At 41.1% G+C, this 16,104-nt stretch overlaps 1 protein-coding gene across 1 annotated transcript in view; it reads right to left on the bottom strand.

Annotated features, from left to right (window-relative positions):
• Positions 1-616: 616 nt before the first annotated feature.
• vps13d (vacuolar protein sorting 13 homolog D) overlaps positions 617-16,104 on the bottom strand; it is an 83,265-nt gene continuing 67,777 nt past the window's right edge. Inside the window, exons 54-71 of the mRNA XM_059332305.1 lie at positions 15,641-15,764; positions 15,140-15,375; positions 14,926-15,028; positions 13,549-13,706; positions 13,327-13,435; positions 12,249-12,419; positions 11,473-11,577; positions 11,245-11,394; positions 9,861-10,010; positions 8,962-9,058; positions 8,728-8,876; positions 7,242-7,376; positions 5,585-5,752; positions 4,478-4,610; positions 3,903-4,098; positions 2,397-2,528; positions 2,066-2,306; positions 617-1,630 (exon numbers count right to left, since the gene is read on the bottom strand). Coding sequence (XP_059188288.1) covers positions 1,499-1,630; positions 2,066-2,306; positions 2,397-2,528; positions 3,903-4,098; positions 4,478-4,610; positions 5,585-5,752; positions 7,242-7,376; positions 8,728-8,876; positions 8,962-9,058; positions 9,861-10,010; positions 11,245-11,394; positions 11,473-11,577; positions 12,249-12,419; positions 13,327-13,435; positions 13,549-13,706; positions 14,926-15,028; positions 15,140-15,375; positions 15,641-15,764 — 2,689 coding nt within the window. The 3' untranslated portion in view covers positions 617-1,498. The remainder of the gene's footprint in view (positions 1,631-2,065; positions 2,307-2,396; positions 2,529-3,902; positions 4,099-4,477; positions 4,611-5,584; positions 5,753-7,241; positions 7,377-8,727; positions 8,877-8,961; positions 9,059-9,860; positions 10,011-11,244; positions 11,395-11,472; positions 11,578-12,248; positions 12,420-13,326; positions 13,436-13,548; positions 13,707-14,925; positions 15,029-15,139; positions 15,376-15,640; positions 15,765-16,104) is intronic.

The following is a 16,104-nucleotide window of genomic DNA, read 5'->3' as shown; positions in this document are numbered from 1 at the left end:
GGTGTGGTCATCCTACCAAGTTCCTCTACTTCCACTCAGTAAGGTGAGTAGGTGGGATTCCTCGTGACTCTTTTGGTATGTGTCATCCAGTGCTTATGCACCGCCTCTGGCGGTCAGGAAGGATGAAATAGAACGAAAGTTACGTATGTAACTACGGTTCTATGAATCCTGGATGACCGCCAGAGCGTCCAGTCACTCAGAACCCTCGTGGTTTCGCGAGAAGATTCTGCAGGAACAGATCCTCTGATGACACCGGAAGACATAACCTATCCGGGGGTCATCAGGGGGTCACACGTGACTTTGTTGGTATAACTACTCGACCTGTACATGCGCAAGACGAAGTAATTTAGTGCTTATGCACCGCCTCTGCCGGTCATCCAGGATTCATAGAACCGTAGTTACATACGTAACTTTCGTTACTGCTGGATAAAATGAGGATCATCTTGTTTAGCAGATGCAAATCTTAAGGATTATAACTCATAACAAAGAAGATTGGATCATTTGGAACCTTAGAACTTATTTTAGTAGAAATCACCACGATGTGTATGTTCTGATAGTAAACAACAAATACTACACATCTGTCGACTGGAAATGAAAGACCCAACACAGGAAGAGCTGCAGTTGTGGTGCTTTATTTGAAGCAGTGTCCATGTGAATGTGAATGTTTACAGGATCACATATTCACCAGTCTACTACCTTCTGACTGGCCTGTCTGAACTCCACTGTGATCCCAGCTGACACGAAACCAAAACCCAGAGACTAAAACAGTCAGTTGTGTACAATTTGTTGTGAATCCCAGTTAGAAGGACGTGACACTGTCCTTCAGAGGAGAACTCTGGTTAGAGACGTGGGCTCGTTACAAAAAGGTTATTAAATAAAATGTCAGACATGGAGGTCTGTGATTGTAAAAGGCAGAGACAACGACAGGCAGCTTCAGTGTGAGAGGCGGGGGGCCGACCCCCCCCCTCAAAACTAATAATCTCTTATACACAAAATAGAGTCGCAAAGGCAGTTTGTTACTTTTCACATTATCAGCGTTTGTTGTTATTCTCCATACTTCATCATTTAATACAGTATGTACACTGGTTTATAGTATTGGTATGTAGCTCTATTTACATTTCTGTCTATTCACAAACATATAGAACACCTGTAGGATGAACACCTGTAGGATGTGAACACCTGTAGGATGAACACCTGTAGGATGTACACCTGCTGCCACCAGCAGCCATAGAAACAGAACCAGTGTTGTCTACATACACACTCACTCTAACACACTCACACTGCCTTGCATATGTTCCTTTAAGTCACGTGCATGTATGTGCTTTGCCAAACGTTGGGTCATGTGACCAACTCTTCCCTTTACTGCAGTTTGTCACACACACACACACACACACACACACACACACACACACACACACACACAAATTAATAAAATCAACTCATCGCCTTCCCAAAAAAAAGAGTAATGACTCAGACAGCTTGTTATAAAAGTCTTGTTTCAGGACTCGAGCAGTAAGCAGTCCTCGTTCTCGCTGGGAGGCAGCATCAGCTGCTGCTCGTAGTACAGACTCTTGGCATAGTTGATCTCTTGAGAGATTTTGATGGCGAGACTCTCGCTCTTCACGTGGACCTGAGGAGAGGATTAGTACCCGATTATTGACAGAGTGAAAACACTATATATATAGATATATAATATAGACAGACAGACAAAGTGATCACCTGATCATCTGATCACCTTTACATGTCATGAAGGACTCCAGGAAGAATAGCTGTGCTATGCTAATGTGCTGCTGCTAATGGAGATCCAATAAATAAATAAATAAACTAATATTGGTCAGTATAAACTCTGGTACTGAATGTCTCTTGGCCCAACCAGTTCAAATAATGTTTCCTTATGTAATCAGGGTTTATAATGAAAGTGAAGCTGGACGCATATAAGATCAGATAAAACTAGTGTGTGCATGGAGGGAAATCAGTGAGAAAACATTTCATATTTCTGAGAACTTTGGGTGGTAGCGTTCAGAGCCGTTGAATAAATAATGATAATAAATAATGAGGGTCCTACCATGGGTTTCTGGTGGGAGGGGCCAGGCATGGCCACGCCGCTGCTGGTGCTCTCAGCCTTCTTGGTGAGCTGCACATAAACCTTCCCGTGATCCTTAGAGACCAGACAGTGGTAGAGGTCGTCGTACTTGACCTCCAGGAAGATGGCCTCGCGGTCCACGTACTCCCCCGGCCGCAGGAAGTAGACCACCTTAGAGGAGATGAGGACGCAGTAGCTGTCGATGGGCTCCACGGCGATGAAGCTGGAGGCAAACACGCAGTTAGTCTCTAAGTCTCTGCACACACACACTCATACACAAACACACACACTCATAATGAAAGGAGAGACTCACAACTCTGAGTGGATGTTGTCGGTGAGGCGGAAGAGCTGCTCCTGGCCGTCGGACTGAGTGGAGGAGTGGCGGGGCAGCAGACCCTGAGGACCCTTACAGCAGCGAGGCTTCCTGACCCGCTGCACACTGAGCCTGGACACAACAGACACACAACAACAGACACACAACACGTTATACACACCACACTACACACTACACAACCTCACAGTGTGAGGACTGTCCACCACTCTGCTATAGTACACATATAGATATATATTGTTACTAGGGCCGGGACTCGATTAAAAAAATTAATCTAATTAATTAGAGGCTTTGTAATTAATTAATCGCATATAAATATTTGACCTGAGAACAGTGAGAAGTAATTTTTTTCACATGGATTTTTAGTATACCATTGAATAATGACTGAATACATAAGCTGAAGCAACAAAAATATTGTTTATTTTTGTTCAAGTCCAACAGACCAGTGACATTTTAGCCATTAAGTGCATCAATAGCATATTTATAAATATAGTACATTTGATAAATCCAGGTAGCCTATAGGTAGGTAGACCTTCTGTAAACTAGAATACTTTGGTTTTTGAAGTAAAACACAATCCACGCTAGCTAGCACACTAGCCGCTAGCTGCTATATGTTTAGCATTGAGGTGATACTTGAGGCTGGATGTGCTGCTATGGTGATATGTGAATTCCTTGTTGCCTAGCAACACAACCATGCTCTTATGGACGCTTCCATCCGTTGGTTTCTAGTAACTAAATGTCCCATCATCCACGGGGCCAACCAAAGGTCTCATCAGCTTCTTCCTTCATGTTCACTGTGGTTTGTTGTTGTCTCAACTCATCAACGCTAGTTGGTGCTCCAGTATAATCGCTCCTCCTGAAACTCATCCAGGGAGAAACGTTCCACACTGCAAAAATAAGTGTGACTAAAATTTTTTTAACACATTAATTTTTGTGTAATTAATTAATTAATCTTAATTAACGTGTTAAAGTCCCGGCCCTAACTATTACAATTCATTCACCTGTCAACTGCTTACTGCTGTATATTTAATACAAGTTTGTATATTTAGCTATTTTCTACTGTAAATATATCGTATTTCTTTTTAGTCTTCTGGGAGTAACTTGAGCGAAACAGAATTAGTATTTCTGATTCTGATATGGTTTTTGCTTTTTGTTTGCTCAATAGGCTGAACAGTTGAATGACAGGAGGAGCTGTTCTGTGTTTTGAACATGTTATGCTACTAATGAAATTCTTTATTTTTATACATTAACATCTACATTTTTTCTACTTGTCTATCCCAGAGTGACAAGTTGTTATAATATCAGGACAGCATTTTTTTAGTCAAATAAAGAAAAGGTCCTGTGAGGAAGTAGTCTTTCTCAGTTTTCTTGGCGATCGAAGCGTTCTTATTGGCGGTCCATGTTTTTATTTCACTGTCACTGTTGGTAAACAAATACCTGCTCTATAAAACAGAAGGTGGACTAACACAGGTAATAGACTGTACCCACCTGTGGTTACTGAGACTAGCCATGTCCCGGACCGTCTGTGCCGTCTCTGAGGCGAAGTCCAGAGCTCCAGCCACGGGTTTGGTCACCGTGCCGACCAGACCTTTACCCAGACCGGAGAAGAAGCCACTGACTCCGCCCTCCGTCTTCACGCCCTCCACCGTGGACGTGATGATGCTCGTCATGCCTCCAATGATACCTGGAACGAATGGTTATAACTTCTCATATAAACTACTGTTCAAAAGTTTTACAACACCACAATTTCAAGTCCAATGAACAGCTTGAAAGGGTCCAAAGGTAAGTGGTGAACTGCCAGAGGTAAATAAAAAAAGGTAAGCTTAACCAAAACTGGAAAATAATGTACATTTCAGAATTATACAAGTAGGCCTTTTTCAGGGAACAAGAAATGGGTTAACAACTTAAAGCAGTTCTGCAGCAACGGAGGTTGATCAAGCCTTGAAAGTTGCTAAGTTGCTACCAATTCCTACAGGTGTCCCGACTTTTCTTGATCACTTAAAATAAAGAATAACCACTAAATGCCTCTTTTCCCCCTCGCTGTCCTGTAACAGACTGATTACCGTGGGCCAGGCCATGGATCCCTGCCACCAGGTGCTCTCCACTGGTGGCTCCATGGTATCTGATGTACTCTCGCTCGCTCTGGTGCCGGTTGTCCATGGTCTTCCCCAGCCCGTCAGATAAAGTTCCTGCAAACTGCCACACACACACACAGCACAGGGAGATGTTCAGGACTTCTTTCAGTGTTACAATCTGCACATACTTTCACTCATAAGCTTCTTTATGGGAATATTAGTCTAGACGGAATTGTCCAAAGTGAAAGTGAAAAGGAAAAAATGGTTCCCAAGCGAAATTCTGAGTTTTTGACCTTCTCATTTGCATATCAAAAAAATGGCGGTCGTTGGACCATTTCCCCTTAGTTTTTTTGTAAGTAGGCAATCAAAGATGAGATATTAAGTTTCTGGATCTATAGACTAGGGTCAGAGCAAGGATATAGTGGAGGCTCAGTGGCTTTTTATGTATATATATATATATATATATGCAAAATACCAACTTTTAAGGTGAAATTAAGCATTATTTGTGTCATTTTTTTAAGGCCGACATAAATATTCAATCAATATCACTTTTAAATGTTCCAGTTGGTATTTTGCATATATATATATATATACATAAAAAGCCACTGAGCCTCCACTATATCCTTGCTCTGACTCTAGACTATAGATCCAGAAACTTATTTCCTCATCTTTGATTGCCTACTCACAAAAAAACTAAGGGGAAATGGTCCAATGACTGAGCAAGATGGGCAATTTGGTGGCCATTTGATACAAATTAGAAGGTCAAAAACTCAAAATTTCGCTTGGGAACCATTTTTTTGGACTCAGCACCTTTGAGATCTGTAAGGTAGGCCGGTTCCTGACTTGGACCCATAAATGCTCCTCACTTCTTATAGGAGGCCTTTATTCTGAAATCCGTCTAGACTATATGCTCATGTGTGTATTTATGAGGTATTAATAGGAAAACCTGTGCACGACAACAATGCAATGGCCAAGCAATAAACTAAAATAAATAGTTGGTGATGCAGCAGTGTGAACAAGAAAAAGAATCCTGTAAAAACATGAAACAGTGAATAAAGAACAGATATAGAACACATAAATAGAGAGTTTCTGTACCTTGGCAGCAGAGTTGGACACGCCGTGGGTCACGTTGCGTATGAGACCGCCCACGTTGCCGTACTTAATGAGCTCAGACACGCCTTCAGTGACGTCGTTCAGGAGACCCATGGGGTTCCCCAGGAAGTCCACAGAGCCCAGGATCTGAGCCGCCTGGCTGATCAGCTCCTGCACACAGGAAACAGGAAACACATGATGAGCTGACTCACACTGGACAGACACACCTGTCTATGTGATAACAGGGGATGGAAATGAGTTTTACTTTGCAAATATGTCATTCATATTTTCATTTTAAAACTTAGAAACACCACACATTATACAGTACAGGCCAAAAGTTTAGACACACCTTCTCATTCAATGCGTTTCCTTTATTTTCATGACTATTTACATTGTAGATTCATCAAAACTATGAATGAACACATGTGGAATTATGTACTTAACAAAAAAGTGTGAAATAACTGAAAACATGTCTTGTATTCTAGTAAGCAAAGGGTGGTTACTTTGAGGAATCTACAATACAAGACATGTTTTCAGTTATTTCACACTTTTTTGTTAAGTACATAATTCCATATGTGTTCATTCATAGTTTTGATGAATCTACAATGTCAATAGTCATGAAAATAAAGAAAATGCATTAAATGAGAAGGTGTGTCCAAACTTTTGGCCTGACAGCAACAGGCAGTATATCTTATTTATGTCCACTTGTTTAATTTCAGGTCAAAGTGTGTCTGTCTTTCGTTGTGCTTGCTGCTTCACCGTGTTTCATCTGCTCAGACAGCAAAAAACACTGAACTAAATATAGTTTACTCAGGTAAACTCTGAAGGACAATTTTAAAAAGAGACATAAATTCCCTCAAGACAGCAAAAAGTTATTTTATAGAGACTGTATCTGTGTGAAATGTAATTTATGTACATGGAGCTTTACATGTCTAATTACAATAGGAAAGTAACTCTGATGAGAGAAAGCAGTAAGAACTCTCAGGGGATGATCTTAAAAGAACATCTGTAGTTTAACTGTTCTGTGTTTTATTGTGAAGGACAGAAGTACTGTCCAGGTGTGTTGATAACGGTGATATTTATTTGGCTTACACAGAAACATCCAGTTTACCCAGAAAAACTCAGCAGCCCCCATTGTTTTATTGTTTTATAGTTTTATTGTTTTATTGTTTTACAGCGAGGAGATGAAAGTGTCCGATGTGGGAAACAGTTAGCTCACGGCTAACACGGCGTTAGCGTCCTTTAGCCGACTCTAGTAAACCCGAGGCTAATGTACACATATAAAAACTATATCAGTTTGAAAGATAAGAAGTTAGACTTTAGTTTCACACCATTTAATTAATTGGAAGCATAACATGATCATTTATATCAGTAATTAATGTGAAATGTTGATAGAATCTTAGCCGAACGGTGACTGATTTGGGATTCAGTTACGTTAGATTTTATACTCTTAAAGAAAAAAAAAGCTTGGATGCAGACATTTTTTTTCTTCAAACAATACAAATATTTAATTGTCCAGCATACTAGACTGGATTGATTAATGTACTTGAAGTATTATATGCACTGTGTAGGAAAGTAGACTTAATAGATACTACAAATACTGAATATTAAATGGTTTCTAATAACGCTGACTAGACTTGGACAGATTCAGCCCACTGACCTCTCTGAAGTGCTTGAGGATGTCGTTGATGATGATCTCCTGGGTCTCATAGGGGTGAACTCTGGTGAACGGGTACATGTTGATGATGGCGTCTTCAAAACGGACCAGAGGGAAGCCCAGGGTGCCTTTCAGAGCCTCCAGGGGCAAAAAAAATTCATATGGATTACACATTTGTGTGAGGCTTCAACTAAATTCAGTATTTACTCGACTTCGACTCCATCAGTGAAATCTGATGTCCACTATTGTCTGAAAACTTTGATTCATATCAGAACCAAGACTTTTCCACTCAATATGCTTTATTTAAGCAGGTTAAAAAACTCCTACAGAAGTTATTGGTGTCATATGAAAATGAGGAATCCACTGGAAATAACCAAAGTTAGACTGTAATGTAGCAACATGTAAATATAAATGGCCGTTATCAAAGATATCTGTATGGAGATGGGTTCTATGGTTCCCACAAGGTTCCTCTTTGCATACATGCTACATGCTACATGCTACCAAGCAGTTTCAGCCATGCTTATCATGGAGGAATTCATGTTATCATTAAAAATGTGATACAACTGTTTGTTATGTTGAGCTAGGCTAACTACAGATGCTAACTCTGACCATCTGACTCTCAGACAGAAGAGAAGAAGTCATTTTACTGCTTTGGGATTAAAAATAGTCTAGAGGGAATTGTCCAAAAAGTGAAAGTGAGGAGCATTTATGGGTACAAGTCAGGAACCGGCCTACTTTACTTATTTCAAGGGTGCTGAATCCCAAAAAAAATGGTTCCCAAGCGAAATTTTGAGTTTTTGACCTTCTCATTTGCATATCAAAATGGCGGCCGTTGGTCATTGGACCATTTCCCCTTAGTTTTTCCTTAGTTTTTTTGTAAGTAGGCAATCAAAGATGAGGAAATTAAATTTCTAGATCTATAGTCTAGGGTGAAATTAAGCATTATTTGTGTCATTTTATTAAGGCCGACATAAATATTCAATCAATATCACTTTTAAATGTTCCAGTTGGTATTTTGCATACATATATACACATAAAAAGACACTGAGCCTCCACTATATCCTTGCTCTGACCCTAGAGTTTAGATCCAGAAACTTAATTTCCTCATCTTGATTGTCTACTTACAATAAAACTAAGGGGAAATGGTCCAACGACTGTGCAAGATGGGCAATTGGCCATTTGATACAAATTAGAAGGTCAAAAACTCAAAATTTCGCTTGGGAACCATTTTTTTTGGACTCAGCACCCTTGAGATCTGTAAGGTAGGCCGGTTCCTGACTTGTTCCCATAAATGCTCCTCACTTCTTATAGGAGGCCTTTATTCTGAAATCCGTCTAGACTAAAGGCCACAGTATAACATTTCCTGTCTCCCAACATGCTGGAGGTCAGGTGATGAGGTCAACAGGTGACATGTTCCTCTATCAGAGGAGATGTTACTCCCCTCAGCTAAGAGCAGATTTATTTAGAATGGTGTCCTGTGATTGGTCACCTTGAGGTCTGGAGGCAGCTTGTGGGAGGTGAAGACGCTGAGCTTGACCTGCGGGAGGCTGATCTTCAGGTTCTCAAAGTAGTAGCGTTTGGGAGGTCCTGCGTCCTCGTTGGGCCTCTCGTGGATGTTCTCATCCAGCTTCTCCAGCTCTGCGATACAACACTTATGTTTTCTGTTGTTCCTTATTCACAGCATCACATAAATATTAACAATAACATTCAACCAATGACCCACCAGCTTCTATCTGTCCGTATCCGAAGAAGCTGAGCAGCTTCAGCAGCAGTTTCTCCTCGATGATGACGGTGAAGCGCCGCGCCGTCACCATCAGGTGCTGCAACACATCGTCCTTATGTTAGTCCAGGGTTGGTAACAGTTTACATACTCAAACAAGTATCCATACTAGAACATTGTATCTGGATACGATGCTCATTTTGCACTTGCATTAATGTTAGCCATGTTATTATTAGCCGTTAGCCGCAGCTAGCAATTAAAGGCTGACGTCACGTTAATGATTATAAGCAACGTAAATAAATAAATAAATCAGGCTCGTAGTATGTCCATATTACATTAACTGACTCAGTGTCAGTATACATAAGCATTAAGAGTTAATAAGTTTACATAAATGTTGGTGACTGTAAAGTGTTATTTTCTCTCTTGAAGTCCCAGAATGAAGCAGAGAACCAAACAGCAACACACACAGCGACTCTACCTCTTTTTATCAAGCTTTCCTAATATTGTGCACAGCATACAACCTCAAAATATTGTTCTAATTGTTATTGTTTATTGTATTTATTTATTTTCTGCACTACCTCAGACCTGAAGCTTGTTATCATCGTTGCAGTTTCTTTTTGCACAACTGTTTTTATTATTAATATTTAACCTGTGGTTCTGTTCATTTTAACATGTTGCATTTTTCTCGTTAATAAAAATATTTCTGTTAAATTTTGAGGTCTTTGTTTTTATCCTGGTGGTATCGAAAATGGTATAGAGTATTGAATATTTTCCTGAGTATCGGTATCCAGTTGAACATGTTAGTATGGTGCCAACCCTCATTAATCACATCACTCTAATGTTGTGGAGCTTTAGTATACAGTGAGTTGATGTAACACAGCAGATCCATAGTGTGTGTTCACCTTGAAGAGGTCTGTGAGCATGAGGCTGCTGGGAACCTTGACGGAGTTGACCTGCAGGGCGGGGCCGCTGTCATTCACGCTGATCTCACTGGAGCTGGGAGTCACACACAGCATGACGGGCTGGGTGGTGCCCAGCAGCTGGTTATCTACCTGGTAACACATGACACAGCAAGGACTCACACAACACTCTCCACTAGAACAGCAGTTCTCAACCGTTTTGAGTCGCAACCCCCAAATTAACATGCATGTTGTCCGTGACCCCCACTCACTGAACACAATCTCACACGCACAGTTCAGATCACCCAAAAAAGAAACAAAATGACCAAAAAAAGACACAAAATGACCAAAAACACACAAAATGACCAAAAAGACACAAAATGACCCCCCAAAAAACCAAAATTACCAAAAAAGACACAAAATGACTAAAAAAAGACACACAATGACCAACAAAAGGAAACACAATTACCAAAAAAGACACAAAATGATAAAAAAAAGACACAAAATGACTAAAAAAACAACACAAAATTACCAAAAAAACACATTAAATGACCAAAAAGACTAAAACACATTAACACATGAACACTTTAACACAGTGGAGACAGAGCTGACTTCCAAAATGATTTGGCGACCCCCAGAAATCATCTCGCGACCCCAATTGGGGTCGCAAGATGATTTCTGGGGGTCGCCAAATCATTTTGGAAAATGAAAATTGGCATGAGCAGTCTCCATGGGTCACTTGACAATACCATCTTGGAATTTCAAGTAACTGTGGGTGGGTTATTGTCAAGTGACCCACAGATACTGCTCATGCCAATTTTTATGCTTGTATCACCAAATAAACCATTATATAATTTAACTGCTCCACTTAGGTGTCGGCCATCTTGAAAAATGGCCGCCATCTTAAAATTTCAAATGTCTCAGACAATTTTCTTGTCAAGTGACCCATGGACACTGCTCATGCCAATTTTTATGCTTGTATCACCAAATAAACCATTATATCATTCAATTGCTCCACTAAGGTGTCGGCCATCTTGAAAAATGGCCGCCATCTTGGAATTTCAAGTAACTGTGGGTGGGTTATTGTCAAGTGACCAGCAGAGACTGCTCATGCCAATTTGTATGCTTGTATCACCAAATAAACCATTATATCACTTAACTGCTCCACTTAGGTGTCGGCCATCTTGAAAAATGGCCGCCATCTTAAAATTTCAAATGTCTGTCTTCCATCATCCAATAAACACAGTGTTATTGCATAAACAAATCTCTGACTCTGTTTCATCGTTCTATCATCGTGTGAACCAACTTGAGCTGTTTTAGTATAAACCGGTGTGATAGAGAATAAACTGAACTAGAACTTGAGATGTGGTCCTGTGTGGAGGCTCACCTGGATGGTCTGGATGCTGAGCTCCAGCACCTGGTTGGCAGCGGTGCGGGTGAAGTGGACGTCTATCCCAGACAGCGTGGTGAACACCAGCTCCTCAGGAACCTTGTTGACCAGAGACACGCCCACACCTTCCTCCAGGTTCACCAGCACCTGAGACCAACACAAGGAGACATCAGAGGATTCCTCATAGAGACTCAGTGAAGATGATCATGGTCCCAGATGTTCTACCTCCAGCTCCTGGTCAGGCTCTCTCTTCTTCACCTCCTCCTTGGTCCTCTCCTGCTCCGTGCTGGGGGAGCTCCGGATCATTCTCCTCTGGTTGAAGTCACTGATCTACAACAGACCAACACATGAAGAGCTCCACCATCACAGCCAATGAGAGGTAGACATGAGCAGATGTTATCAGAGCACTAAAACTGGGATCAATACATCTTTGTATTAATAAATACATCTTTGATGCCAGCAAATTACTATATTTAGTGAAATATTCACTCAGTCAGATCATTACACTGTTTTAATAAAGTACATTTCTCCATTTTCCATCCTCTTGTAGATGTCTTTAGTCTTTTCATGTGGTGGGCTAGGTTTTAAAGCTGGTATTGATCGATAGCATGTTATGATATCTTGTCAGAAGTGGCCAGAATAATGCTACAGAGTAATGCTAATGTTAGCAAGGGAAAACTGGCAATGACACTTTCAAAGGGGTCCCTTGATGTCTGGTCTGACTTCCAGATGAGAATGATGAGATGTAAACTGATAATCATTGATTTATAGACCTATAAACCTTCACATGAGGGTTTTGATTTTTTAAATAAAAGGCCCCAACATTGATCTTTACATTTATAACTGAATGTCAGTGCAGAGAGAAGCTAAATCAAAGCTTTTGTTAAACTATTTTGATCTGTCTAGGTTTAGATCCACTAAAACCATCTTCAGAGGCTGCTGAGTATCACTGCTCCTGGTGATGAAGGATCATGAATCCATTAAAACAGTTTAGTTCTCACCTGCAGGACCCGTGTGGGTCCGTCTGGAAGCACCTGGACCGACAGAACCCCAGAACCAGGTCTCATCTTCTGGTTGATGAACTGCTGCTCGGGGCCCGGCGCCTGCAGCCCCGAGTCTGGTCCCAGCACCACCTCTGCTCCATCATACAGCCCCGCCCCCCCGCCCTTCACCTGAGGGACAGGTCAGAGAAAGATAAACTGAAGAACAGCGGCTCAGCTGGTTGGTTCGTCCATTAACCAGAAGGTCGGTGGTTCGATCCCCGACCATGGCAGCTACATGTCCAAATATCCTTTAGCAAGATACTGAACCTCAGACTGCTCCTGATGCTGCGTTCATCAGTGTGAGAATGAATTCCTGCTGGTGGCAGGTGGCACCAGTGGGCCCTGATGGCCTCTAACACCAGTATGAATGTGTGTGAGAGTGGTTATAGTGTATATAAGTGCATTCCATTTACCATTTAACATACTATATATATTATACTAATATAACACTAAACTCTCAGGACTTAACCCATAAGAACCCAGAGCCAGTAATCTTTAAAGGAACATTATGGGGATATACCACAGAGCAGGTGGACCACAAAGAACACATTTATGATGTTTAAAAAAAAATAAAATACTCCCCCTAAATGTCAAGATCTGTGATGTGACATATATATGTTACATTGGGCGCTTATGGTATTTATGTTTATGATATTTCTTATTTTTAACTTGATTAACTAGACACATTTTCTGCTTACAGAGACACACATTTTCCTTTTTCTCTGCATCTCCACAACATATATCAAAAGTATGACACTAATAGTGCTGTTTAACAACAAATTATTTTTCAGATTTGTTTTTAAGTAACAAAATAATAATAAATCAATAATAAATAAATATAAATAACACTGCCTCATTGGACGGCTTCTCAACAAGCTGCTGTAGCTGTAGAACATTGAAAAACACACTTATGTACTTGAGAAAACATACATGAACATTACTAGAACATTTAAAATGTTTGTGGCACCGTGTCACCATAGGTTCCTATGGGTTAAAGTCCCATCCCAGTGGTGTGTGTGCAGCGTGGTGGACCCACCTGGACCACCAGCCGGGGGAGGCCGCAGGTCAGCATGCCGGAGCTGAAGTACCAGGTCTGGGTGGTGCTGCGGCGGGAGTCTGGCCTCCTCAGCATCAGAGGCTCGAAGCTGGAGAGACAACAGGAGACACAGACTCTCTGCTATCAAAGGTTCCCCAACAGGTCCTGGTCTGGTGTTGTAGATGATGGTGAGTATAAATATATCTGGTGTTGAGGACCAACCTGTTGTCGCTGACCGCTGCCAGCCCTGCGATGTCCAGCACCAGGGAGGAGTCCAGGGGGCGGGGCTGGGCCGGCTTGCTCTGCGGGGGGGACGAGCCCTCGTGGCAGAGCATACCGGTCCCCGTCATCCTCCACAGCTGGGACCGCTTCCCCGGCTCCTGCACCACACGGGACACGTTACAGCACCATCATTAGAGCAGCTGTTCTCAACCTGGGGGTCCCGACCCCAACTGGGGTCGCGAGATGATTTCTGGGGGTCGCCAAATCATTTAGGAAGTCAGCTCTGTCTCCACTGTGTTAAAGTGTTTTAGTCTTTTTGGTCATTAAATGTCTCTTTTTGGTCATTTAATGTCTTTTTTTGGTCATTTTGTGTCTTTTTTGGTCATTTAATGTATTTTTTTGGTCATTTAATGTATTTTTTTGGTCATTTTGTGTCTTTTTTTGTCATTTTGTGTCTTTTTTTGGTCATTTTGTGTCTTTTTTTTGTCATTTTGTGTCTTTTTCTGGTCATTTTGTGTCTTTTTTTTTATAATTTTGTGGTCAATTTGTGTCTTTTTTGGTCATTTTGTTTCCTTTTTATGGTCATTTTGTGTCTTTTTTTGTTCATTTTGTGTCTTTTTTGGTCAATTTGTGTCTTTTTTTGGTATTTTTTTTCATTTTGTGGTCAATTTGAGTCCTTTTTTGCTTAATTTTATGTAATTTTTTGGTCATTTTGTCTTTTTGGGGTCATTTTGTGTCTTTTCTGACAAATCCCAAAGTATCAAGTTGTTACTTTCCAAGGAGTCTCTGGCTTGAAGCTGACTGTTCCACACTCAGGAGGTCAGAATGGACCTTTAGACTGATAGCAAAGGACTTAGATTAAAAGTAACAATAAAATATATAAAAATATATATAAATGCACAGACAGAGAGATGTTTTAGTTGTTGTCTGCTTCATTATTTGTCCAAATTCTTCATATCAACTGAGTTTGTATGATCTGAACTGTGCGCGTGAGATTCTGGGGGTCGCGACTCAAAAAGGTTGAGAACTACTGCATTAAAGGACTCCATGCAATGAATATCTTTTAATGGTTTTCACCATCAGATTATTTTCATTCTATAATCTGTTAATCTTTTGGTCTATAAAATGTCAAAGAAATTCCAGTCATCATGTCCCAGGACCCACTGAGACAGTCAGACATTCAGTTTACTATCACAGCAAGCAGGAAAAAACTGATTTGCTGGATTTTATGTGTATTTTAAATTTTCTGGCAATCAAATGATCAACTCAGCTCTACAGTGTTTCTCTCTTGTCTAAACACCTGCACAACAATAACTCTATTTAAACAGTTTTGATGGAATCCCCTTGTTCTCCATCTTTTTAAATTAAAATCAGTACCTTCTTCTTCAGGATGACCCTCTGAGTCTTGGTGTCCACATCCAGAACCAGCTCAGCACAGCTCACTGGACGCTTCTTCCCAATCGCTCTCTTCTCAACATTCCTGCATCAACACAATGAGACGACTTCACTTTATGACTTTAACTTTTACATGAAGAAATACAACGACACATCATAATGCTGTTATTAGTGAAGTCATGCTGTCGGTCCGTACGGGGAGAAGGTGTGTGTGGCAGCGATGTAGATGAAGTTCTCGTAGTAAAGCTTGTTGTATTCTCTGAAGAAGTTCATGTCGGATGTGACCTCTGAGGATCCGGCTCCCTTCACCGTCAGGGTGAGGTAGGGGGGCAGGGTGGGCTCGTCACAGGCGTAGTCCAGCACGGCGCCCGCCTTCACCTCCGTGTGCAGCCGCAGGTCAGCCACGCCGTGCTGCCAGAACTGGATCGGCACCTGGAGGGTTCAAACAAGGGGATCTAGTCACTTATTCACATTTTATTCATTAAACTGTTCCTTAAACTCTCTAGTTCTTTACCACTTTAATGTGTAGAACAGAATGAAACACCACAACGTGCTAAATGGGAGAGCGTCTGAAAGTGTTCACTGGAACAATTCATTATGTCCACATACAAGAGTTCCTGCACAATACTTTGATCTTGCGTTGTGCCAACCCTCCAGTAACAGTTACTGAGACTGGGACAACAGTGGCTTTACTAACCTCAGAGATGTTGTCGATGCGGAAGGGTGGAGGCAGCTGGTCGGTGTCGGAGAAGGAGATCTGGTAGGTGGCTCCCTTCAGGGTGATCTCTGTCCGCAGGAAGAAACAGTTCCCCAGAGTGTCCCTGTTCAGACCAAGATCAAGTTAAAACCTGTAAATACTTCCTTCACTGAGGGAGATACTCTTGTTTCATTCAGCAGCTGCAGGCAGAGTCAGCATAACACACAGACATTAGATATTAGACAATAAATAATAACCACAGTAGCTTAACCAAAACTGGAAAATAATGTACATTTCAGAATTATACAAGTAGGCCTTTTTCAGGGAACAAGAAATGGGTTAACAACTTAACTCTATGGAGTCTTGGGCTATTTTGTCCATTTTTGAATTCTTTTCATGTCTTTGTAAGTCATTTTGTGTCTTTTTTTTTTTGTCATTTTGTGTCTTTTTTTAGTAATTTTGTG

This window comes from Centropristis striata, chromosome 5 (assembly GCF_030273125.1).
Source record: "Centropristis striata isolate RG_2023a ecotype Rhode Island chromosome 5, C.striata_1.0, whole genome shotgun sequence".
NCBI classification, from domain to species: Eukaryota; Metazoa; Chordata; class Actinopteri; order Perciformes; family Serranidae; genus Centropristis; species Centropristis striata.
The sequence above is the reverse complement of the archived record's forward strand: the minus strand, read 5'-3'. Positions and strand labels throughout refer to the sequence as shown.